This window comes from Chroicocephalus ridibundus, chromosome 3 (genome assembly GCF_963924245.1).
Source record: "Chroicocephalus ridibundus chromosome 3, bChrRid1.1, whole genome shotgun sequence".
NCBI lineage: Eukaryota > Metazoa > Chordata > Aves > Charadriiformes > Laridae > Chroicocephalus > Chroicocephalus ridibundus.
In genome coordinates, this window is record NC_086286.1 from 17372103 (window position 1) to 17398423 (window position 26321).

The 26321-nt window shown below is 51.8% G+C and overlaps 1 protein-coding gene across 1 annotated transcript in view; it reads left to right on the plus strand.

Annotated features, from left to right (window-relative positions):
- ITPKB (inositol-trisphosphate 3-kinase B) overlaps positions 1 to 26088 on the plus strand; it is a 70660-nt gene extending 44572 nt beyond the window's left edge. The window contains exons 3-8 of the mRNA XM_063328176.1: positions 9507 to 9606; positions 10241 to 10454; positions 13459 to 13663; positions 18944 to 19045; positions 20607 to 20678; positions 23561 to 26088. Of these exons, the coding sequence (XP_063184246.1) occupies positions 9507 to 9606; positions 10241 to 10454; positions 13459 to 13663; positions 18944 to 19045; positions 20607 to 20678; positions 23561 to 23776 (909 nt within the window). The 3' untranslated portion in view covers positions 23777 to 26088. The remainder of the gene's footprint in view (positions 1 to 9506; positions 9607 to 10240; positions 10455 to 13458; positions 13664 to 18943; positions 19046 to 20606; positions 20679 to 23560) is intronic.
- Positions 26089 to 26321: the final 233 nt, after the last annotated feature.

Sequence of the window (26321 nt, forward strand, 5' to 3'; positions counted from 1 at the left end):
CCTTCTGTAAGGATGTGAAACCAAGCAGTATCAAACTGCATTCCCACTCCTGGAAGAGTTTCTCCTGGTTGCTGATTACGTTTAGGGGCTGCCTAGGAAAAGGGGCTTGTCCCATGGTGGCATGTTAGGGGTGCCAGGGAGCCGTGGCTGAGGCAGGCTGGTGCTCCCAGCAGCTCCTGTGCAAGCAGAAACTCCTCCAGCCACTTAGCAAAGGATTTGCGGTCCCAGCTCTGAAGCAGGAGAGACAATAAAACTCTAAATAGTACTTTAAATCATCAAAGTGCTATCCAAACATGAGGGACTCCAAACACAAATGAAAGTGCTAAACTGATTTAAAGGGGAATTAAAAGGTCATGCCTGTTGAACATTCAGCTTTAGGGTTTAGTCATGTTTATGAAACTTATAACTGCTCTTCTAAATCAGCTTTTTACACTTCATATACCCAGTAAATGTGGGTATGTTCAGAGCTTATGACTAATTTTAAAATTTTTCTATTCTAAACAAATTACCACAGCCATTGCCTGGCGCTTTTCTTCTTCCCTTCCATCGCTGCCTTCCCACTGCAGCCGAAGGCACTTAAATGCATCTGAACATTTCACTTGGTCGTGGAAGAGAGATGCATTTCTCACTCATATATTCCACAAACTGAAGTTCAGTTATGGCCAAGTAGCGGAAGAGCAGCGAGCTAGCTCCTCCATGAGCAGGCAGAGCGAGGGAACAGCGATGGAAATGTTTCCCATGTCCAAGACCCGCATGAGCTGCTGGGGGTTTCTGCAACAGGAAAGCTCAAGTCTAAAAGCCAGGCCTTTCTCGTGCAGCATCTCCTGCAGATTGCTTCACTAACATTGCATGACTTGGTTTTGCATAAACTTGCTTGTTCCTCGTCAGTGCTTATGAGCATTGTGCTTCCAGGGTGTTACATTTACAGTGTCCATACCAGTGCCCTCTGTGCTAAAGCCAGAAGAAACACTTCAGAGGACTGCAACAGTACTGGAAGTCAGTCGTGGTGCTGTCTGGCCCGTGTCCGCCCTGCCTGGTAGTACAGCAGGATCTAGGAGTGATGTAGCATCACACCATAGCATGAGCCTGGCGTGGGCATTGAGTGTGGAGGAAATCTGCACCCCCACTTATTTGGGGGCGCAAGCTCTGGGTGTTGCAGCTCACACGATGGCCTGTGTCAGAGAGCAGACTGGTCCAGTCGCAAGCCCTTCTGGGTCACCTCCGGAGGCAGACAGGAAGAAATCAGACTCAAAAAAACAAGTATTAGAAGCTACTTTGTTACACTTATTGATGTTACTTATGTGTTTGGTCTCTGACCCAAAATGCCTCTAAGCAGACTTTGAATGGTTTAAATCCCTGAAAACTTGCCTTCAAATTGTAGGAGAGGGTGATCGGCAGCCCACATCCTGTGAGTAATTCCATCTACCAGTCTAAGTAAGCCAGATTGGAAATAACTGGGACTTTCCCATCACCTCCTGGTCTGAGCATCTGTTCCTTCCCAACATGCCCTGTGCCCCACCAAACTGCTGCCCACCAGGACACTCTGTTGTGACTTTTAGGAGCTGAATCCCTTCCATATCCTAAATGTCAGCTCTGGCTTTTAGGCTGCTAAGATGGATGTCTTCTGGTCTTAGAGAGCATGTGGGAGCTAGAAGCAGTTTGGGATTTACAGTGGCAGGGTTGGGAAGGCTGGGGGGTTCCTTCCCCACCAGCAGCATGAGAGCAAGAAGCGCCAGAGCCAGCACAGGCTCAGGACCCCACCTTCCAAACTGATGCTGCGCTGCTAGAGGAACCGATGAGCAGAAATGACATTTTGAACTAGAAAGACGGTGGTGAATACTCTGGAACGGGGAAAGGGATCAAACACAAGTCTCCAGATGGAAATGGAGAAGTTTCCATCAAAGTTGATGACAAGTTCCCTGATACGGGGTCAGATGTTTGGACAGCACATCGCGTTTCTCAGCTGGACGCCTCATCTGGCTGCCAACAGCTCTGTGCACCAGTGTGTTGCACAGATGGGCTGCAGCGCTCTGGGACTCTTCTTGCAAATCAAGTCACCGAGGCCCACTTTTGGCTACTAGAAAGTATTTTTATAATCTGCTGGCTTTTAAAAGCTAGCTGCTTGCTGAGGAAGAAGCACTGTATGGCTTAAGTAGCAGCCCACCAAAAGTGATTAGCTGTTTTTGAATTATTCACTTACCTTCTCCAAGCTGAAAATTGCTTAACAAACCTTATTTGTGTGTACTTAATGAGTAAGAAATATATTTCCAGAGACCTGGATCAACTCCTACTCAGGAAAGTAGGCTGAACTCGTCTAATGATGGCAATTAATAATTCAGCCAGCTTTACAGGCAAGTCAGTTATGGCTGGTCTGCATTAGGAGGTTTTCAGCTTTACTGAAGTAACGGAGCTTCACCAGGAAGAAATGCCTCATGGAGACAACCATAGTTTTGAGGCTGAGTTACTCTGAGCTCCAATGCAGGCTTTGCCTTCACTCCCACTCAGGCCTTCTCGGCTTCTTTCCTTCTTTGCCAAATTGGACAGAGAGGTCTAACGCTGCCTCTCCTCTCTGGGGTGATGAACCCTAAGCATGGGGCTGACACGGATTCCACCCCACTGCTGGGCTCCGCTGGTGCTTTCTGGGTGAGGAGGTTGCAAATGTCCTTATACGCGATGGGTGGCTTCTGCGCTGCCGGCTCCCACAGCTGCTCCGCTTCCTTCCATTGTGATAGGGGAGGTCAAACTGAAGGACTCCTGCTCACCCCTCTGCCGTCGCTGCTGCTGATTCTCCTCGCCTCCATCGCAAGCAGGAAGAGGCAGCCTGCAACAAGCTCCTGTTTTTTTCCAATACACTGGAATATTTTTTCGATGGTCTGAGCAGATGTTCGTGGCTTCCAGGCGCTTTTACTGAGGCTTGTCTGTCACACATGCTGATCCGTTGCAGACAGTGGAGAAGGCAGTAGCTTTATCTTTATGACCCTCTACCCTAGATCTTTGGTCTTGGTGGGACCGCTCCCTGGTCCCACTGGAGAAAACGGCATTCCTCACAAAGCCAGAGGGGAGTGGCTTCTCTCCCGTGGGAGGCAAAATCCTCGCTAGCTGAAATGAGACTATTCTGAAAAACAGGACATCTGAAGTAAAAGAAATAATGCATGTATTAGGATTTTTTTTCTCTCTTTAGATACGATGGAGAACTTGGAAAGTTGCAGAAGCTACTATGCCCCAGCAAAAGGTACTACGCTCCAGCAGAAGCTTCTGTGCCCCAGCCATCAAAATAATTTATTTAATGGGGTTTGGACTAGAATTTCTAGGCACTCAGAAGTGCCTTTCCGTCATGAAACTATATTCCCTTTTATTAACTCGGGTGAAGTCTGTTGTTGGGCCTCGCCTTTATCTTTGCTCAACAACCGCCATGGGAGCCTGACTGGCATTGCCTCTGCCAGGTCTTGAGGAGCTGCTGAAGTTTTTATTAAATGCCTTGTGTGACTAAACCAAAAAATGACTACTGATCCAAAGCCCTCCCGTTGCATGCTGCTCTTCTGGCCAAAACAAGGCTATTTCGCCGTTGTAAGTACAGAAGCAAATGTGTCCGTGAGGATGAGGGTGTTCGGCATAGGAAGAAGATGATGTAAAATACGGGCTGTCACTTGCTGCCAGCATTAGGGTCAGTGGTCACAGGCTGGTGCAAGCTGAAGCGGTCACTGGGCTCTTCCCGTTGCTGCCTGGACGGAGGGAGAAGTTTGAGGGGTTGAGAGACGGCAAAGCCGAGCAGAGCATAACCCCAGCTCTGCACCGCGTTAGCGATAGCACTCCGGAGCACGTCACAGGAGGGTTTTCAGCTGGGATCCTGCATTTTGGTCTCCCAGATGCCAGGACGCGCCAGGAGGAGGCATCCCGTGGTACCAGCCAGCTCTGCCCCTCCGCACCCAGCACAATGAACAAAGCTGGCCTCCTCGCCGCGGCTGGAGCGACGAGGTTTTTCCCAGTCAAGGGAAACAATCATCACTAGGGAAACCTTAACTACTTTTTAAAGACCAAAAGAAAACACATTCATTCTTTTAAACATGGAAAAGTAAATGGCCCCTTTTTCCTTGGCTGCAAGTGCGTGGCCGCAGAGCAGGCTGACACGGAGTGAACTCTGTGGGCAAACACTCCCCCCCACTTAATTAGCTGTTAAAGAAGAGGACTCTCCGGCGCAGTGTCTGCCCTTCTCAGCTGCTCACCATGTTGTTTTTAAAACCAGCAAGGCTCTGGACATGAGGAGCGACTCACCGACCCTCCTATTTGTGAGCGAAACATGCCGCAGCCCTTTGGAGCTGTGCTGAACCACTTTCTTGCGGGGGCCCCGGCACTGCAGCACCGCGGCTGCACTTCTCCTTTTGGAAGAGCTGGAAGTGAAAGCAAAGAGCGGAGAGGACCCGCTGTGCCTCCCACCCACGCTTGTCCCATGGGGAGGGTGATTGAGGAGTCACCCTGGCGCCCGAGGAGCAAGAAGAGGGTGCTGGGTGCAGGGCAAGGCTGGTGCGGTGCCTCTCCTGAGCCCCTGCGCTTGGCGAGGGGTGGGCAGCTGGGGATGTGCCGGTGGGGCTGCCTGGCCACCCAGGTGTTTCAGTTCTGCGGGCATGATGGGTGTCAGCATGCTGCAGGAGCAGGGCTTTCTCTAAAGCGAAGGGAGAGCCGGGGCATCACTCCTGCAAGCCCCTGCGCTGCAGCAGGTCCACTGAAGCCAGGGGAAGTGGTGGGCATTGGCGACACCGCTGTCTCCTCACAGTTTTTCTCCATCTCTTCCTTCTCATCCTAGGCTATTTCAGGACCTTCCTGGGAGAAAGGGGATGAAGTTCTTTTCAGAATTGGGAAAATCGTTAATGTAATGCTGCTCCCACTCTTCCCCATCCCCTGCCCCAGCTGCATAATTTTTCCTCTAGTGGTGCATGCTCTAGTTAATAAAAAACACTGAAATACAGGTCCAGCTCCTGCTATTTCCAGGAACGCTTGGTCCCATAAAACCGTAGGAAACCATAATTCCAGCAAATTAAATCAGTTGCTGCCTATCTCTCTGGCTCAGCGCATGGAAAGGGAACAGCACCCCACTGCACCCGTGCACGGGGAGTAACACCAGTCAGATTCCACCAGCATCCGTGCTGGGAGAGGGAGGTGACAGGCAGTCCCAGAAAGGCATGTCTCCTTCAAGCAGACGTTAAAGGTATGCCATATGCTATAGGGTAAATGTACAGCAAGCACTGAGCTCATCAGTCGCCTTTTGTTTAATCTAATTAAACACAATACATCCTCTGACCTTCTGGGTTGGCACCAAGTTCTCTTATGTTGTTCTTTCCATATGAAGCTCTATTGACAGATGGGGAAAGCCTAGAGTTTGCTTTAGGCTTCAGATAAGTAAAGCTAAACACGCAGCAGATAAAATTGTTTTCCCAGCACTCCTCTCCCACTGACCAATTGTGGGTGTTCGCTGGGAGGGCTTAACTCCTCTGGCCCGTATCCCACCCCCAGCTTGGGGCACCACGCTCCACAGCGAGTGAAAGCTCTAAGAGGGCAGAGGCAGAAGCAGAATGCTGCAGAAACCCTTGAAAGTTCATTTTGAGAGTTGGGTCTGACAGTTGCTCAGCTTCATTTCCATGTGGCAGACGATGAGGGAAAAAGGTGCCGCTCTTCACTAAATATATTTCCCCAGCCAATAAATAGTTTGCCACCTAACAGTTAAACACTCGGCATTTGCTGATGCTGAAACGGGTTTTAAATAAAAAGTGCCAAGTTGCATCAGGCACCTCATGCACGTTCCCTGTTTATACAGGCGACATGCCGTTGCCGTGTGTGCAAGAGCGCAGTCGGTCAACAGGGCTTTGTGAGTTTTCTGGGAGGGAAAGCAACCACAGAGCTGGATTTGGGGGAGAGCGGGGTGCCAGGGCGCCACAAGCAGGTGCAGGCTTTGATCATGCAAAAGAGCTGGAAGTGTGCTCAGCGTTCAGCATGACGACCTGTGTGCTCACCTCCTTACAGGCAAATGAGAAGCCAGCGTCTGCCCTTCACCAGCATCACTTGGTAATGCCGCCTGCAAAGCTATTTTTTTCCAGTATGGTGAAAAATCCTTTGGTCTGAGTCAGGGAGGTTATTGCAGGTAACTCTTCCCTGTACATAGGGCCACGCCTGTGCTTCTGGACCTATGCACAAATAACTCCTTGAAATATAAACCGAAAAATACAGAAGAGCCTGGAGGCGATGTCCTTACGGTTCCCGACAGGCTGTGTTAAAGAAGATTTCTTTACTGTAAATAGCTTTAATAATCCCTTTGTATATTAATAGCGCCAGGCAGGGTGGGAGGCAGCAGCCCGCCGAGCATGGAGGGGCTGTTCCCTGCACGTGGCCGCTGAGTGAAACTGGAGTGCTGTGAAATTCATGGCTCTGATTTTCCACGGCCGGCTGCAGGAGCCTGACACGGGGGTTGGCGTGACCGGGATCATGACCGTCGGCTTTGAGGTGTTCACCTCCTTCTGAGCCCATGCTGACATTCAAATAAATGCAGACCCTCTTGCTGGAAGCTCTCATCTGTCCCCAGTGGCTGTGAAGGACCCTGCCACTGGTTCACAGCCATGTAGCATCTCTCTTGAAGCTGCAGGGAAAGTATGAAGGGTGAATTTCTAGAGCAACTCCTTAACTGGGGAGAATTTATCTTCGGACAAAGGGGGTGGCAGGATTGCTGTGGACATTGGCCCGTCTTGTTCCTCCATGGTCCAGCCTCCATCTCTCCTCTCCAGTGGGTTGGCAGCCCTGGAGAGCGGGCAGATGAAGTCATGCAGCTGCTGGTTTACGAGGGGAGCTGCCTTTCAAGCACTCCCACAACAGAGCGATCAGACATTTTGTATAGATAAAAAAAAAAATTGGTCCCAGCAGGCTGCTCCGCAACACAAGCTGTGCACGCTGGGCAGTAACGTGCGATGGGCTGAGGGCATGGGAAAGCTTCCTTTTCGTGAAACAAACTTTCCCTCATAACACTGGAAGGTGGCTCAGGTGTAAAACAAAAATACAACATCTCCTGAAGGAATTGCAGAGGGCACGGTCCCTCCTCTCTCCTGCAAGGGCCATCATGAAGTGCCCCCGCAAAGCCAGGGAGGAAGGGGCTGCATGAAGCAGAATTGCTGGTCACCCTGTCGCGGTGGCGACCACTTGCCTCGCAGCCTATTTCCAGCAAGCTGGAAGTGATTTGAGATGGACGAAACTGCCTCAAGCCTCTCCATAAAACAAGTTTTTAAACACGTCCTTAAAACTTGGGTTGGAAATGCCCGGCCAAAAGCGCGCCTGAAAGAGGGTGGTGTCTGGATGAAAACGTTTTCCTCTGGTGTAAAGGGATGGGGACATGCTACCTGTTCCTCGCGTGGGTGTGCTCAGTGACCTGCTTTCTGTCTCATTCAGCTCAGCAGAAAGGTTGTTGTGGTGTTTGGTTTCCCTGGGGGGCGCGGGGGCCGTTACCCTGCACTGGGAGCAGTGCCTGAGCACAGCACATGGCTCCTGGGAAAGCCCCAGTGGGAGGGAGCCAGGGTGGCTTGCCTGGCTTCGGGTGCCGCTCGCCTTCATTCTGCCTGTGCTTTGAAGTACCTCAAGGTTTTAGCTGTAAGGCTCTAACCGCTGAAAAAACAAAATCTTGGCTTGGGAAGGTGTGTTGCCTTGGCATGTTTCCTGGGACTGAGTGACTTATGATACTGTGCAGTGGGGGGAGGACTCCTTCTCCTTGTTCTAGAGGAGGTGGGTCACACTTGTCTGGAGTCCAAACTCCCTCGGAGACTTCTTCTTCCCCCTTTTTTTCATGACATCAGCCAGGACTTGATGTTACTATTTTAAAAACAAAAGGAGGGGACACCCCCCCCACTTCCCTCCCACTCTCTGCCAAAAGGAGAACAAAGAACAGCTAAAGCACACAAGTTCTGGCACTCCATTTGGAAATAAAAACATTCATCCTCATGTCAGGTAGGGAACTGCCCGACCCCCTTGCCAAAGCAAGCAAGCCGCACGGCAGAGCAAACCCGTGGCGCAGAGGAGCCTGGGCGAAGGGGATGCCCGGTGTCACCCCACGCTTGGGCAGCTGCTTGCCAAACTCCTGCGTTGCTGTACCGGTGCCAGGGCGCGCTGGGACGCTCCCGGCCGCAGGCAGTCATCCAGGGAAGGGCCACCCTGCTCCTCCCAGGCTGGCAGGTGGGGAAGGACCTTTCTTCTTCCCCTCTCCCACCCCGGTCCCCACTGTGCAGGCAGCCCCTGCATCTCCATGCGATGTGGCGGGGCTGGTGCGTGGCGCAGGGCTAGCCCGATGTAATTTCCACGCTTCAGATGCTAACATCTTTGTCTGGCTTCTTCCTCGCCATTTAAACATGTCAGCAGTTCCCAGCACGGATTCCTGCGCCGTGAGTTCACCCCCGACAAGCATCCAAACTGCAAGTCGGGGCTGCTGGCTCTTCCCTGCCTGTCTGCGAAGCGTTACTGGAACAGGGGCCAGTTCTCCAAACACGAGGAAGAGATTACTTGGGCTTTCTGGAAAGCTCCCTCCCATGCCTTCAGAGCGGAGCAAATGAGGATAATTTATCTGTGGGCTTCCAGCTGAACCCAGTAGCTCGGAGCAGCCAGGACTATGCCGTCTGTTTGTCCCAGCTCCTGCGAGAAGGCATTTTTCCATTGTCGCTGTTGTATATTGTTCGCCTGATTTGTTTGCGCCATCGCCTTCTGGAGCTGAGATAAGAGGTTGTCCCCGCTGCCTTTTACCGCTGGCATGTTCCCCAGAACAGTCCGGGGAAAAACTCTTGCAGGAAAGAGCCTTCGAAGGAGACTTTCGTATGTCCGATGCAGCCCTTGTTACAGTTGTGTAAATGGTTTTGTGTAATCTATCTGGCGAGAAACACAACATGTCAGAAGGGAATTGTTCTCTAAAATGTAGTTACGGATGGGCCAAGGCAGGCGGATCAGCCGTGCCTGGGTTGCCAGCTTAATGGACAAAGCAGCTGCCTTTCGGTGGGGAACAAAAGCCAGGCGGCGAGCCTGTGTGCGCTTGTACGAGCCTCTCTTCTTCCCCGCCGGAGCTGGAGTTGGGTTTTGTGGCCGGGGAGAAATCCTGGGCTCCCTTCCCCGCTCCGTCTGCCCTGATCTAAATGCGGTACCCGAGGATGGGTTAATGTCCCTGCTGCTTCCGCAGGGGGATGTGGGGAGTGGAGACAAGGTAATGCAGATGGCTGGGTCCTCTGCAGCAGAAGCAGCCAACTGGAACAACACTGTAACACCATCCACTTTAGTGAAGTTACTCGTGATTTTTGAACGTAGAGTCGAGGCCCAGCGGCTCCAGCTTGGCACAGGGCAATGGGAAAAGAGCAGATTCTCTGTTTGCTTCCATCCTACGCTGGCTCCAGTGCCGCCTCCTCTGTCCAAAACAGCTGTGTATTGCCTGAAGTGACTTTACAGACAGCAAAAGCTTAAAACATTGCATTCACCTTCATGACTTTTTTTTCTCTTAGAGCAAATCATGGCGGAAGATCAAGAATATGGTGCACTGGTCCCCATTTGTGATGTCTTTCAAGAAGAAGTACCCTTGGATCCAGCTAGCGGGACACGCAGGTACAGAGCATGGGGAGGGGCAGAGCAGTGGAAAGACCCTTCGTTATCTCAGGCTAATGGGCTTTATTGGCCAGAATTGCTTCTGATTGCTGCATGAGTGTCTCAGATTTCACCTCACACGTCTCTAACCCAGGAGAGTGACTTAACCAAATGCTAAGGGAGGGTGATGTGGAGGTCCAGTGCTCTGTGCTTTCAGTCTCCCATTGCCAGCGGGTATTACTGCTGCGTTCTTCTCCAGCAGCAGAAAGCTGAGTCCACTGGGTTGAGACCCAAGCCCTCTTGCTGATCCACAGCAAAGCAGGTGATGTTGCCCAGCACAAAGATGCCCCATGCATGAGCCTAGAGACAAGGGTGTGAACCAGCCGTGAAGTACACAGAGGCTGTGAAGCAAATGTGTTGGGTGCTGCAGGGCAGGTCTCTGTCCTGGTTACGGTGTGGCACTGCTGGTCATAAACCTCTGACACTACATGTGAATGGCAGCCCGAGCTTCTAAGTCCCAGCGTGCCGGGACTCCTTCAGGTGCGAGTGTAAACGGAGATGCTTTCAGGGTGTTGGGCTTCCCTTCTTGTTTTGGGAAGGCACAACATCATCCCCCATCCAAAGCAAGTGCCACGTTGTCCCTTGTTACCCTCAGGTAGTTTCAAGGCAGCGGCCAACGGCAGGATACTGAAGAAGCACTGTGAATCAGAGCAGCGCTGCCTCGACCGCCTGATGAACGATGTCCTGAAGCCCTATGTTCCTGCCTACCATGGCGACGTTGTGAAGGACGGGGAGCGATACAACCAGATGGAAGATCTGCTGGCTGAATTTGACTCCCCCTGTGTTATGGACTGCAAAATGGGAGTCAGGTGAGTGGCCTTGGTGACTTTGAGTTTTAAGATGGGATACTCAAAACAAATGTGTCTCCTGGGTAAAACCCTCTGAAACACACAAGTCAGGACACCAGGCTCTCCTGTCTTCAGGAAAAGCTAAGTCAACAGTGTGAGGAGAGAGCCATGGGGAAGCCTGGGTATTTGAAGGACACACAAGCTCTTTCCTTCTTTTGTTGACTGTCTGGTGTGCTGGGAAAGTGGAGTGGAGGGAACAGCACTTTGTTTGGATTTGGGTACACCAGAATGGCACAGTAGCTTTTAGGAGGATGGGAACCTGCCTCTTTCTGCCTCAGGAGGATACAGCCAAGGGAGCAGGGAGCAAAAGGTGTGGCAGATCCTGCCCAGGGTGCCAGAAGGGTGAAATAAAGACACTTGAATGTCACAACCTTGGTGAGCGAGAAGCTTTCCCTCTGCTCACCCTTTGCTCCCATGCACACTTGAGGGATAAAATGTGTGTGCTAAGTAGTTTAGTGCCTTTCACGCAAAGTTCTTGAAAAGTTTCCTAACAGATGAGCAACATTACCCGTGTTCTCCTTGAGAACCATCTACAGATACGCCAAGATCCCAGGCTGCAGCCACTTGGCCAGCAGCGTCCTCTGAGCTAGCAAGGCCACAGCTGGCGAGGGTGTCCCAGAGCAAATGTGAGCAGGGCTGGTGACCCCGGGTGGCTGCCAGTTTTGGAGCGGCCTCGGGCCACCGCTCAGCCCTGGGTCTGCTGCAAGCTGGCGGCAGGGCAGGTTGAGACCCCCCTTGCTGGCTGAGGCACGGCCCAGACGCAGTGGAGACGCTTGCGCTGATGGAAAAGTTGATGGTTTCTGTGGGAGGGAGGAATCTTTTTTTTTCCTTCCTGAACTCCCGATGCGAAACTCAAACCGGCGTGTCGGGCTGTCGGCAGGGAGGAGGTGAGGAATACTTTCCACCGGAGGGGTGGAGAGAAGAGCAGGGGGCCCCGGCACAGCCATGTGGCCCCAGCTGGCACGCACCATGCTGCCGCGGGAAAGAGACAGGACCCACTCTGGACCCAGAGATGACAGCCACCAGAAGAAGACCTGCTGCTCATGCTGCCCAGGTGTTCCTGCAGCTGTCTTGGAGGAGGAAAGCCTCCTGCACACATATCACAGGTCAAGTGATTTGTGCAGCTGGGTTTTTAGAACTAAGACAGGCAGAGCAGGCAAGGGAGCAAATGTGCCAGGCAGCATCATTGTTAAATAAGATGGTGCTGTGGGAGAATCTGGTGAGGGAGGGTAAATTGGGCTAATGCTGAGGAGCAGGGCATCCCTGGGGCCAGGCAAGAGAGGCTCTGGCACATAAACTAAACCTCAGGGCTATTAAACGTGTCCTCTCAGCCAGCAGCTTGCTGACAGGCAGATACGGGCTGGGTTTTTCCCTGCCAACCTAACTTTGGGATGCATCAATCTCCTCCAGTCGCCCCTGAACCAAACTTTGTCTGACTTAAGTCCTGGTGATGGTTCAAGCCTGGAGCGATGCAGGGGGACCAAACCGCAGACATAGACAGTCTGTCGTTCTCATCAGAAAGAAATCTAGCTTTCTGAGCAGCGTGAGCAGCACTTCTGAGCATGCTGCTGCTTTATTCTGCTATTTTATTCCATCTGTCCAAAAATCATGGGTTTGGTGATCTCAGCTGAAGCCCTTCATTGCTTTCATCTGCAGTGTTTTTCAAAGGAGCTGGTGCCCTGGGGTTGTCTGCTCAGTGATCATATGCCTGCCCTGTGAAAAGATGCCAGTTTGCCTTGCTAAGCCTCTGGGAAACACAGGAACACCATCCCACGTAGTCTGCCTGGCATCCTCCCTGCATGTTTTTCTTGGTTCAGGAGGTGAACTGCACGCTCAGTGCTGGGATTTTGGCACAAGGGACATGGGGGGAGGGCACAGCCCCTCTGCAGAGCTGGGCACGGCTGGTGGGAGGCGTAGAGCAGTTTGGATTTGGGGGGAAGGAGGTGACAGGTAGGGTCAATCCTATGTCATTTTGGTGGGACGTCTCGCCTGGCTTGGCAAATTATTCAGAGAGAGCCTGGGCACTTGCTGGGCTGACCCGGGTCAGATTTGGGTGCCACAAGAGGAGTTAGGTAGTGGTTTATTACTGCTGCAGGAAGTATTTTGTGGGTGATGGTTTCCTGCATGCCAGAGCAAAGGCATTCTCTGCGGGTGTGCTCTGGCACACGGTGGTATTCCTCTGAATGATGCCTAAAACCAAGGTCATTGCACGCTCCCCTGCACCCTCCATCCTCCTTCCCCCGTCACGGCTGCACCCTGTGGTTGCGGGGGCGATGGTAAGCACCTGGCAAGGCTGCATCCCTTCCTCTCCTCCATCCTACGCAGGATGCTTTTCCAAGATAGTCCACTTAGACCCATACCTGGCAAAGTCATCAGCAGCGGAACAGCCCTGTGTGAAAACACCCTGTTCAGCAGCCGGTGAGGCACAGCCCTCACGGTGCGCAGGGACGGGAAAGTGCAGGAGAGGCACAGGAGAAGCTTTAGCAGCAGCCACCTGCCTTGGCCAGAGCTGGGAGGGAGCAGCAGGTGCTGATAATGCCGAGGGCTGGGACGTGGCAAACTCCCTCTTACCTTCAACCCAGCCGGTCCCTGGAGCATGTGGGAAATTTCCGGGGCATATCTTGAAAGCCATGTTTAGTTTGCGAGAGTCACTGTTCAGGTTTGCTGAGGGACAGCCCCCCGAGGACCAAGGGGTGGCAGCAATGCTGTGGTCACCTGCGAGAAACAACCTCCCGCATTATCCCCAAACTGATTGTGGTTTCCTGATGAACTGAGAAGATACCAGGTGTTGATGATGGGGTGCTAGTTAAATCAGGATCAATTCACCTGCAACCAGGCTTGCTTCATTATTTCCCGTGCTGCTCTACTTCCTGAGGATCCACTATTCTGGGGCAAGGGCTGTCTGTGGGTATGTGCCACCTCATGTGGTGGCCCTATGGCCCTGCTAATGTCCCCTTCCTTGCAGGACGTACTTGGAGGAGGAGCTGATAAAGGCCCGGAAGAAGCCAAGCTTAAGGAAGGACATGTACCAGAAGATGATTGAGGTGGACCCTGATGCCCCCACTGAGGAGGAGAATGTGCTGCGGGCAGTAACCAAGCCCCGCTACATGCAGTGGAGGGAGACCATCAGCTCGACCGCCACACTGGGCTTCAGGATCGAGGGGATAAAGGTGAGGTTGCGCCAGGTGTGCAGAGCAGGGGGGAATGCTGGAGCATTCAGCAACAAAACTCACTCCCTCGCCCACACACACACTCACAGAGACACACGCAGAGCAGGCTGGTGGCAAGACGGTGTCACATCAGGACATCCCCAGTCCCTGCAGCCTAACCACCCTTGCCAGGCACCTGGCCTGGGGCGGTGCTGCTCTCCTGAGAGTGCGGCTGAGTTTAGGACATCAATACAAGAGGACGGTTTTAGCCATAATCTCATTAAATCAGCCCCTCGGTTGATTTCCCTGACTGTGAAATGCAAAGTGCCATGCTCTAACTTGAAGGCTAAAACTAGTTGTTTGCTTTTGATAACACTGTGCTGCTAGGCTGAGCCATTAATCCAAATCCCATCTTGAACCCGTGCCGATCTCTGGTTGGAGCTGGAAGTTTAGCTGCAGTCAGTGAGGAGGCTGCATTTACATCCCTGTCCAGGAAAGTTTAGCAGCTGAGCCCTATGAAATAGGGTGAACACAAGCAGGAGCACTTTCTGATGATACTTGCAGAGTGATACCTGCAGAGTGCACTTGCTCAGAGCTAATGCTCACATTTCTGGAGATACCTTCTGGGATGCTTTTGTGTCCCTGTTAGATGAGCCAGCCCAGGATTCTTTCTCCTGGCGAGCAGGCTTCATGGCGAGAGAGATGTCTGGGATGGCATTTGAATGGAGTTAGGTCTGTAACCACAGAGCAGTTGTATTAGTGATAGACTTGCATGAACATTAGCAATGGCGTATGCCTTTTGATAGCCAGCCAGCATGAATTAAAGGTAATATCACGCTTGAGTTAAGGGTTTCAGCTTGTGCCTGGGAATGGCATTGGCCAAGAGGAGCTCGATCAAGTTGTGCTTGGAGTTACTCAAGCTTGGGGGCCCAGGCAGTAGCTCAGGGCAGCTGTTTGCTCGATTTCTACCTGTGCCTTGGTTGGAGGAGTTTCCTTCTTTTGATCACAGATCACTTTTTTTTACTCCCTGAGTTCACTGGGATTTTCCTAGAATACCTGGCTGGGTCTCTGTGGCCTTAAATTCCTGCACCTCTCGTGACCAGAGATGGTGGTGTCAAAATGACAGAATTAAAATAAACTAAGCCATTCCCTGAAAAAGCCTTTACACCAGATCTTGCAGATTTTCCTGGTAGCATTTCCCTTGACCTCACTGGTCAAACAGCAAGCAAATGCAGATGTTAGACCATGGGTTTAAAAAGTGATCAGTAGGAGTGGGTCACTCAGAGCCACTGCTTCTGGTTACCCGCCTACCAAACCACCAGTGGGAAGGGATCTGTCTGTCCTGCTGTGCGGGACAAAGTCCTTGGGCTGTGGGAAGCCCAATGGAGCACGTTGCGCACAGGGAGGAGGGCATCTTCGTCGTTCAACTGTTTTGTGGCTGGCAGAGGACATTGCATTTATCTCTAACTCGACCACCCTCAGAAACCCAAGGAGAAGCCCTTGAGCTGAACCATTTAAAGAGTTTTCCTGCAACTTGAGGCATCCCTGCCTGTCCGATGCCACTGCCTGGGATGCTGCTGGTCATGCCCCCCTGCAGCATCTTTCTGCAGTGCCTACATCGTGTCAGGGCACTTGTCTGCTCCCGCAGCTCTTCCCCAATCTCCCCAGCTCTCCCAAAGTCCCTTTTCTGCCGTGGGCACGAGCACGCTGTGAGCTCCTCCAGCTTGGGACAACCCTTTGCCTAGTTCCCATTGCTGCTGTTTTGCTGGTGCTTATTATAAAACTGAGGCTATATAAAAAAGGAGTGGGCCAGTTGGGACCAAAGCTCCCATGCACTGTTTCTTCTCCCTCCTTTCTTGCTATAATCAGGAATATCTGTCTATTTATAGTCCAACATGATACAATATCCTTGGCCTTCAGAGAAGCCACATGCTTCTCAGCCTGTGATCTGGGGCTTTATGGCAAAAGCAGGTCACATGTGAACCACTTGAAATAAAAAATGTAAAAAAAAAAAAAACCCGACAAAAACCAAACCCAACCAACCAAAGAAAAACTGCCAAAACCCCCCAACTAATCATATTCCTACACAGGCCAAAAAACACGGTGGAGGGAAATAAAAGCCATGAAGGAGTGGTGAGAGTTCCACCTCTATCTGCGCGATGTGAGCAGTGGATTTTTTTAAAAGAGGTGAGGCAGCTCTTTAATTGAAAAATGTTGAGAAGTGCTGGCCTCCAGGAGTAATCCTGCTGCTGCTAGGGGCTGACTAATTTGATCAATGCTCTAATTACTGTAATTCTCCTTAAATCCCTCAGCTTCTGGATTATTTTCCCCTAAGCCAAAGCATTGACAGTTCACACTGGTTCCAGGATAGTTGTGGTTTTTTGGTTTTTTTACCAGCAGGGCTGTAGAGCCAGTTGTGCTGCGCTTTGCCCTGTTTCTGGGGTCGAGTCCCCACTTTAGGGAAAGCACCTTCAATGCCCTGAGGCTGATACTGAGCCCTCAGAGGAAAATTTTGGGATAATGCTCTTGCACAATAAGTCTCCTGGTGTTTTCTTTCCTGCTGAGAATGCTTCCCTGGGATGGGCGGGGGCGAATCTGCCCTGCCCCTTGCTCATGGCCAGAGGCTGGTACAGGAGAGCACCTTCCCATGCAAGGGAAGGGCAGGGTTTGGCCCTGGGTGCGTGGGCTGGAAGGGGGCACAGGGGAAAGAGGGGAGCAGCAGTTGCCTTTGGGACATGGTGGGCAGAGGAGGTGAATAGGCGGCTCCAGGCTGAGAATGAGGATGGAGACCCTTTTCCGGCTGAGCTCTTGCTTTCCCAGGTGGCCTTCAGGATCCAGTTCTCATTTTAAAACGAAAATTTTCCTTTGCAAAAGGAGATAATGACACTCATTTAACTTTCTCGAGTAGCTTGAAACTGTTAGAAACAGTAGCTATGAACAAAATTAGCCTGCAAAAAGTAATACAAGTGATCCCTGGTGACCCAGTTGAAGCTTGGTCTGAGAGTTGCTCGCCATTGCCTGCAGCAAAGTCAGGGTGGGATGACATTCCCCAGCGCTGGGACATTTGTGAGGTCCTAGAACCAGGCCTGAAAACCCTCACCTGAATTTCCCAAGACACGTAGCTTGTGAGCCCTATCTGAGGCAGGACACTGTGCCAGAGGGGGAACCAGCTGATCCGAACCCTGCCCCGGTGACGCCAGTGCAAACTGGGATTGTTGGTGGGGCGGAGGTTGCAACAGCCCTTATCAGCCCCCCTCACATTTCTGCTGGGTGGAAGGCAGCCCCCTGGGGGCTCAGACACCTGTAAATATCGTGGCAGTTGTCAGCCCCGCAGCAGCAGTGCCTGGCTGGGCAAGGAAACTATGGGAGGGGGGTAGTTATGGGAGCAGCAGTACGGATAGGCTGTTTCGCTTTCCTGAAGCCTAGATTGCCTTATCTGAAAGGCCATCTGTGGCTTTCATTTATTTTTAGGAGCACTTAGGAGTCCATCTCCTTTCTTGGATGCCTTGTGGAAAGCTGTGCTCTTTACATGTGGAATTAGTGCTGTGGCACTTCTCCAAACTGATATCTATCATCCCTTGGGGAGAGGGTGGGTTGATTTCTGAACTGAACGTCAGGGCTCACGTGACAGACGTAGAGCAGCATAGCGCCCTTCCCCTACGCATCGTGCACATGCCACCAGAGCATCCTTGACGAAGCCTCCTGCCTGTGCTGCTACAGCCTGCTGCCTCGCGAGACACAGCCAAAAGCAGAGCGCCCGGCTCTCCTTGGTCCATTGGCAGGATGGCCGCTACAGCAGGGAGGTCTCCAGCAAGAAGGTTGTCCCTGGCCCCTGCCGATGCGTGCTCTGCCAGCCATTAGCCTTGCTTTTATACCCTGAGGCAGCATGGTGGCTCCAGGGTGGTTTGAAGCTGGGTGCGTTGGTTGCACCCCTTGCAAACAAAGTTTTTCCTGAAGGCCCTTCATGTGTTGCTTTTGTTATCGCCTTTTTTAACACTTGAACAAAACACCAGCTGGAAGTTGGAAACACAATCTGGAAGTTGGAAGTGCACTATGTGGTTCATCCCAAACTGCACATCAGGTGGGGGTTTGGTGCTGGGCTCGCCTTGCCCAGCTCTCCGCAGCCTGGGCGCCTGGCTTTCCCCCAGGCTGGACTGGCCACTATGTCTGTAGCCAGCCTTCTGCTCAGGGGGATGCACATGGCCCCATCCTGGGGTGCTTCCCTGGATGGGTCTCAAAGCCTTGCCAGGGCACATAAATCTCTGGGGCAGGCAATTTCATTGTCCTGTCTTCCTTCCCCAGCCTCTGCTCTGCTGCTTCTTCTTTACTTCATCTTCCCCAGCCCACAGGATGTCTTTTTGGCCTCTGTCCCTTTGCTCTATTGTGTGCAAACAAGCTGTCCGGAGCAGTGGGATGGAGCTCTGCATCAGAGCTGTGAGCATGAGCACGTGTGGTTTAAAATAGCCCCTGTATCCAGGAAGCGAGCTCTGCCTGCCCGACCCACGGCCGCTCCGGACAATGAAACGTCCTGATTTAAAAATCAGAGCCCCAGCAGGATTCGGGAAATGGGGAGCAACCTACAAAGCTGCCCAGAGGTTTGGCCAGGAGCCTCTGGGTCAGGGCTGCGTCCCATACCTGTGGCAGGATGAGCGTGGATGTACCTCTGGGGAAGAGGTGGAGGAAAGCACGAGGCTACTCACTGCGTCTCGGTGCCAGGCTGCAGCCTTTGAGGGTTTGCTATCCGTTGGGTATCAAAGGACTAGTGAGGCAAGACAGCCATGGGGCTTGCTCCTTACCTCAGTGGCTTGTGGAGGACTTTGTGTGAAGGGGTTTTTGTGTCTGCTCCTGAGATGTCATCTCCGTCTGCACTCAGTTGTGTCCTGCCACGGTTGTGCTCTGTTTTCCTCCCCAAGCAGGGGTGCAGCCCAAGGGACACAGCAGCAATGGGAAGCCATTTGGGCACAATGTAGCCAGAAACAGGTGGCCTCCAGCCGCTGGTGGGCATTGAGTGCCCAGTCCACAAGAGGTAGCTCATCCACATTGCTGGTGACCTCAGCAAGTAGGTGATGGTGGAGACTTGCCATTTGCATTAGGGGGCAAAGCAGTGGGGCAGTGGGATGGTTTGAGATGTGCAAGACAGAGCTGCTACCTCTTCTCACCCCTCCACCACAGACAGTTGCTTCAGCTGCCAGAAAAAGCTGGTTGCATCCTACTCAGGGACATGTGTGGCTGCTGAAACACCCGTCCTTGCCCCGGCTCCCTCCCTCCCCACCCAGCTCACCACTCTCCCTTCTTTTCAAGAAAGAGGACGGCACTGTGAACCGGGACTTCAAGAAGACACGGACAAAGGAACAAGTCATGGAGGCCTTCAGGGAGTTCACCAGAGGAAACCGCAACGTTTTGGTGAGTGGGGAATGCTGGGGGGGCTGCCGGGAGAGGGCTCCTCCTGCAGAGGCTGCCCTTAGCTGATCATCTTCCTGTCCTGAGAGGCTGCAGCCTGAACAATCTCTCTTAAAAAAGCATGAGAAATGGCAAAGAGAAATGCCACCCTGGCATAAGGGTCAGGGGAGAGCCGCAGAGGGCTGGGAGGGGACGTGGTTGCTGCAGCAGCACTGCTCGAGACAGGTCTGAGTCTGCTGAGGATGCTCAAGGGTCAGCCCCAAAAGTTGCTGCAGAGGCACAGCCACATTCTGTTCCCTCATTCTTGGGGCTGACGGCAGCCTCTGAGCCTGCTGTTTATCCCAGTATGTGATGGTGCGGGCAGTGGGGGCTCCCAGCCTGGCAGAGGGGGCTGCCCCACGCTCCATCTCGCAGGATGGGTGGCCAAGGCATCCCCCTGCCTGTGCCAGGCACCCTTCACGTGGGCAAGCTGCAGTTGGTATTTCCCAAGTTCCTCTATGTTGCCAGGAGAGTAAGAGATGTAGCTGTAAACAATTTACACCAACTTTGTCAAATATACTATTTGACAAAGTGCTCCCATTTCAAGCTGCACTATAACAAAGCCGACAAATGCCAGGCTCCAGCTGGAGTGGCCCGCGGCACTGCCTCCTTCAAACCAGCATGTTTGCTTTGACAAGACTTACCCAGGGATTATTCCTGGATCTGTAAATAAAATCACCTGGCTGCATTTTATCCCCAAAGAGCTTGGAGCATGCTCACATCATTGTGCCCTGGCTCTGGACGGGGCTCCTTGGCCAAACCATCGCAATACAGTGACCCCCCACATCCCCCCAGGCAGTCAAAGTGTGAAAATTCAGGTGTGTTATTGTGCCCAGATACCTGCTGTGCCTGTTCCTGCGCTCAGTCCTTCTGTCTAAACCTCAAAATCAAATTATCAAAGGGGCCCCCTGTGAACAGTTAGTCCCTTCCAACAATTTGTAGGGATGCTCAAACAGTCGTGTGGGTCTTGACCTGCATGCTGACTAGTGTGAAAGCCCTTCCACCCGTGGTACCAACTTTGCAGAAGCACTGATACGGACTTACAGAAGTGTCTCACGATGCTTGACTGACTGAGTTATAAAATGACAGATGAGGTGAAGGGTTGACCTATTAAAAAGAGCGCAAGCGGGAGGAAAAAAAGCAGCCTGGCTGTGCATGTGCAGCAGCAGCTGCTGAATTGGCTGTTGCCTGCTCGGGAGCACCTGGATGCAGTGGGGAAAGTCTGCAGAAAGCACCAGTTCAGCAAAGGCAAATGCTCCCGCTCAGTTTTGGAAGTCGCAGGATGCCATAGAGGCCGAAAGGATAAGGGAGTCCCAAAAGAGAGTGTATGCCCTCCCAGGGGATAGGTCTGTGGGGAGGATGCTGAGTGCAGGGCAGCTGGGGGACACCCCCCATGCAAACATGGTATCATGGAGAGGATGCGGGGAGGGGTGACTTTCCTGTCTGCCTCATGCAGCAGTTTTTATGTAGGCTTCCCACAACGCTGACGGCTTGGTTTTGGTTTTTTTTTTTTTTGTAATTCCAGAACAGTTACCTTAACCGGTTGAAGGGTATCCGCGCTACCCTGGAGACATCCCCGTTCTTCAAATGCCATGAGGTAATACTCACGTTTAGATAGTTTTGCCTGTAAATGCGAATGGTTTAATCTCAGCTTGTCCAAGGAGAGAAGAGAAGTCAAAGTCAGAGGCTGTAAATTTCTACAACTTTGAATTTATTCTTATATCCATATTTTCATACCCATGTTTATCTAATACTATATCTAATACGGCTGATGACTGATATAATGTTCATGCATGTGACGTAGGTTCAAATCTACTGAAAACCAGTGTTCACACAGATACAAGGGATCTAGGAGGAATTTGGGATGCTTATGGGTTTGTATGACTGGGAAAAATCCTTAGTGTAAAAGTATAGGGGTTTTCTGGAGACAAATTCCTGTCTGAATGCACGTCATGTATCGTTTCGCTGACAGTTGCTCCATGTGATCAAACAAGGCTTCAACATAGCCATAAATTGCAGATATCCTAAAACTGCCTTTGCTGAGCTGGTTAGGGCACCACGGTAAGGACCCTTCCCTTGGAAGGACTTTCCTTCAGAAATGAGTGTCCACAAAATCAACATTTTCTGCAGGGAAAATTCAGTTCTGGTGGGAAAACAAGGAGGAAGCGCTACATTTTTTGGCCATTTCAACAGGAACTGGAATGCTCCATAATTTAATTAAATCGTTTTATTGATTTAGCATTGGCAAAGAGTATTTGCTATTGCACCTACTTAACAAAATATGAGTGCGCGTGTCCTTGGCATGTGTTGTCTTTGGGCAAAAGAACCTCATAGGAGCCCCTGACTCCCAGGGAGCAGGAGCCACAGCACCAAGAGACCACTGTCCCTCGGCCAGAGCTGTGTGAGCCACCTCGGCCCCAGCTGCACATGGAGGGTCCTACTGGGAATCCTGCCTGCCAGGAGCCGGAGGCAGATGAGGCTGTGCCTCCTGATGGTAAGGCAATTGGAAGGGAAATGTCAAAACCGAGGGTTTCAGGTCAGTTCAAAAAGGGAGACAAAACGCTCCCTGAAACCAAATGCCAGGGTTTCATTTGAAAACACAGAAACAAAACAGCCTTTCAGGGAGGTTTTGAAAGGAGTTTCTACTCCTTAAAAATTAAAAAGCAGCAGCTTTGACTTTCCATCCTACTTTGAGACGAAGCTCAGCGGAAGGTCTGCCAAGCTCTGCGTGTCCCTCCATGGGGCCCTCGCTGGGCAGGGCTTCTCCAAGGAGCTGCAGGAGAATTCGGTGACCCAGGACAGGCAAGTGAAGAACGTCAGCAAAAGGCTTTTCCTTAATGTTAAAATGTTCTGTCCTGGCCAAGAGAGGGCTATAAGAGCTTGGAAGGAGAAGAGCTAAAGATAAGCATTTCTGGGAAATAATACATATCTCTGGACCTTGGACATTTTCCCAATGCACTGGAGGAGGAAGTCTCCTCAAAAATGTAAATTCATAATAGCTTTTGCAAACAGTACGTGCTTCCTGTTCAAAACCCTCGTCTAAAGGCATCCTCAAACTAAACCCTGCTGTTAGCACCGATGTAACCGAGTCCCCGGTAACATTTAGTGCTGCCGTTTTGGAGGGCTGACACCAGCTGGATGCCCCTAGAGCTTCACTCCTCCACGGGTCTGCACAGCTTACGGGGCGCTCCTGGCTCTCAGCAGGCTGCGTCCTGTCTGCTAACAGCCATTGTACTCTCATCACCAAGGTCCCTATTTGTCATACAAGGGCAAACGAGTTTGTAATCCACCAATTCATGCACATTGGATGTAATTTGGAGTGCAATCTTCATTTGGGACAGCTCTGAAGCACACCTGTTGGTGCTTTTCTGTAGTACCGCCTGCTAAAATCTAATGACTGGAGATTCAGATTTATCAGAAGAGCGTGATAGTGAATGGCCTGACACCGATATGTGTTCCCCAAATGCTGGGAAGCTACAGTGGAGCTGCTGCCAGGCAGGAGCCTGGCTGGGACTGCGAGAAGGGGTGGGCCAGGGGGCTGAGCTGCAGGTACCCACCCGCTCTGCTCCGTGGGTGGTGAGCATTGGGCTCCTGGGGTCTCACCCTGCTGCGACGGGCCTTGAGGCTTCTGCTGTCAGAGGCAGCATGCTTCACCTTCCCACATGGAGATGTGGCTTCCCCAGGCTTGCCCAGGCCGATACTTACTGCAGGATTTTTCCCAAAGGCCAATCAAGATATGAAAGAGCCCTTCAAAGCAGATGCAGCTGAGCGATGCCCCATCCGTGGAAGTGTTCCAGGCCAGGCTGGATGAGGCTTTGAGCAGCCTGGTCTAGTGGGAGGTGTCCCTGCCCATGGCAGGGGCGTTGGAACTTGATGATCTTTAAGGTCCCTTCCAACCCCAACCATTCTATGAATCTATGAACTCATGGAAACAGTAATTCATGTACATGCACCTCAGTAACTTTCATTCCCAGAGCACTGAGAAAGCCAGGAGGATGTTCTAGGGGAAATCTGGGTGCTGTTTCAGGCAGGAGACAACACATTGCAAGTAACTCATGCTTGGAGCGTACCTATCCCTGTGGTGATGTCTGCAGGGCTGGTGAGTGTGAATAGCACGAGCCAGTCACAAAGAGCCAGCCTTGGAAAAAATCCCCATCTGAAGGCTGAGACAATTCATCTCACTCCTTCCCCGGCAACCTTGACTCAGTTTCCAAAATGACATCTCTATCTCTCATGCCCGTGTTTTTCTGATCCTCCTCTTCTGCCAAGAGCTGGGATTTGTATGAGTAAATCAGCTTGTCTGAATACCCGATTGGCATGTGCAAGCATGGCCAGCAACACATAGAGCTTGCTTTTGCGGATGCAAAAAACCCAGCATCATCTCTTGCAAATGCAGCCTGAGATAAGGTGTCAGAAAGCCCTGAAGCTGGCTGAGAATGAGCAATAAGAGCACCACTAACTGGCCTCTCCTCTCCACAGGTAATCGGGAGCTCCCTCCTCTTCATTCATGACAAGAAGGAACAGGCCAAAGTCTGGATGATTGACTTTGGGAAAACCACCCCGCTGCCAGAGGGACAAGTTCTCCAGCACAACGTGCCCTGGGTGGAAGGGAACAGAGAGGACGGCTACCTCTGGGGGCTGGACAACCTCATTCAGATCCTGACAGAGTTGTCCCAGAGCGAAGACTTGCATTAAAGCCGCGTGTCCGACTCTGCCACTACCCCCAACCTGCCCCCGACTGACTCTTCTGAACTGCACTACAAGACACTTTCCAGCCCTTGCCCTTCCCATTTGAAAGCTATACTCTCCCTATTTAATGTGTTTTTGTTGTGGTTTTTTTTTTAGGCTGCCTTGGTTGTTGTTTTTTTTCCCCTCTCCGTGTAAATAGAGAGCTAACCTGCCAGAACAAAAGCTGAACTTGAAACCTCACCTTCGCCGAGTCGGTGGGAGCATGTGGCTGCGCCGGCTGGGAGCAGCCCTGCAGGGGTTCGCTCAGGCAAGCACATGCTTTGCCTATCGCGCTTTTGTCTCTTGCGCAGCCTGATTTTAAGAGGGCCTGGAAGAGGGCTGGCGGAGGAAGGAGCTTCTCCCTGCGCTGGGATCAGTAGTTTCATCCCGAAAACACTCGATGGCCGTGCCCAGGGCGCTCTGGCAGCCAGGGTGTGTGAGCAAGGCCTGGAAACAGTGAAGGATACTGGGGCAGGAGCCCTTTAGTTGTCTTTGCCAGCACCTTTCAGCCTAGGGAACTGGCTGTGCCAAGTCCCTAAGAGATGCTAGAAGGGCAGATTTGGGTTTTCCTTTGTGTTCAAGACATGGAGGTTGCTCAGTTATTTTCAGGTGGCACTGGAGGATGAGGGTTTCCCTCCTGCTGCGGGGCCACATGGTTGGGCGCAGGTGTTTGCCATGGCCACCACCAGTGTCCCCTGTGGTGGGTGTGTTGGGTAACACTTCAAGCTCCTCTCTAGAGACACAGCTCCCCTGCTAGGAGCTACTTCCAGCCCTCCTTAGCTGGCATCCCCAGCCCTCCTTAGCTGGGGTCTCCAGACTTCCACAGGGAATAAAGAATTTGGGCAGGGCTGGGGGAGAGAAAAGTAGCTTATAAAGGACTACTATGAGACCTAAAGTAGCCATCCAGGTTGATCAGTCTTTTTTCAGCAGCAGCCGAGCACATGTGTAGGGGTCATGCCGCCAATGCCCGCACCTGGCCCAGGGTGACCTTTCTGCCTGGAGCATCTCCACAGTTTTTATCAGCAGCAGGCAAAGAGTTACAGCAGCAAAGCAGCTCTCAAGGCAGACTGGTTAGTTGTCCTCGGCAAAGCAGAGTTGGGGTCAGGCATCCCCATTGCCTCCCCTTTTTTTCCGCAGAGCTGGCTGACTCGGCTGCTGCTCTCTAGCGCTGGCTTCCCAGCCTGCTTGGGCTGCGCGTAGGGCCTCCACGCTCCCGATCCTGCCTGCGAAAACACCCAGTTCCCTCTTTAGGGTGGAGGCTATTTTTTAACTTCCTGGAACATTTGAACTCAGTGGCAGAGCTGGCTTGCTAAAGGTCAGCAATGGAGAGAGCGGCAGAGAGGGGAGGCTGCAGGGCACACCAGGGAGTCCCTTGCGTCAAGGACAGAAGGAGCATGAAGCGCTGGAGATGGTGCAGGAGCTTAACAGCCACAAATCCCTCACCCACTCCATCCCCCAAACCCACTGGCTCATCTCACTCTCTGGGAGTGGTGCTCCAGAGCCCCTCTGCCATCATTCGGTAGGTCCAGCATCCTCGGTAGGGGAGGTCTTCTCCTGGCAGCAATAAGGTGGAGGAGTTGGTCGTCAAGCCATCTGCAGCCATGCCCCAGCCTCTTTCCTGAGGATTGGAAGTCTCCTAAGGTTTCTCTCAGTTCATATCTCACCAGACAGGTGTCTTTAGCTCATCTGATGACATGTAAATGGTTGCACTGTTTTAGCTCTTTGCCAGGCTTTCTAGAATAGCCCATGTGGAAGTGCCTTATAGACTTGCCTCTGTTCCATTAGTGTCATGGAAAAAAGGTTGGGGTTTTTTTAAGTTATATTTATTTTCATTCCATTTTAATTGCACAAAACACTAAAACTTAATGCATGGAATCTCTCTTTTTCTTTTTTTTTTTTTAAACTGTGTTTTTAGTTTTTAAACCATCCCTTTTCTAGCTTTGGAGAAAGGGTGTGAACAGATATGCATAGATATGTACCAGTTATCGCTGTACTTTAGCTTTGAGCTGCTCTTATATATGTATATTATTTTTTAAGCCTGTTTATAAACCAGATTTCTTGCTTCGTGGCTTCAGAAGAAGCAGATTGTTCCTCTCAGATGTCTTATGCCTTTCTGGAGGCTGGAACGGTTGCTGTGAGGGATTTTCTCCGCTCCCACCTCCCCTCTCGGTCATAGGGTAATACAGATTAAAAATCCGAACCGGTCATAAACACCAACGCACAGTGCCTGTAAAAAAAATCCTGTAACTTTGCAAATAAAGGCATATGGGAAGCATTCACCTGGTGTATGGTCCATGTCCGCCCCATGCAGCTTGTGGCAGCCTGGGAGTGACTCAGGAGCTGGCTTTTGTGTCCATGCTGATTTTGGGGGTGTCTGGCTGCAGCATCATTTACCCCAGCACACGCCAGGGGCAGCATAAAAGAGCAGGAAAGGACCCTGTGCCGGGGACAGATCCTGAGAAAGGGGAACCGGCAGGGTGACAGCGGGGCCGGGGGTCCAGGCTGGGTGGGG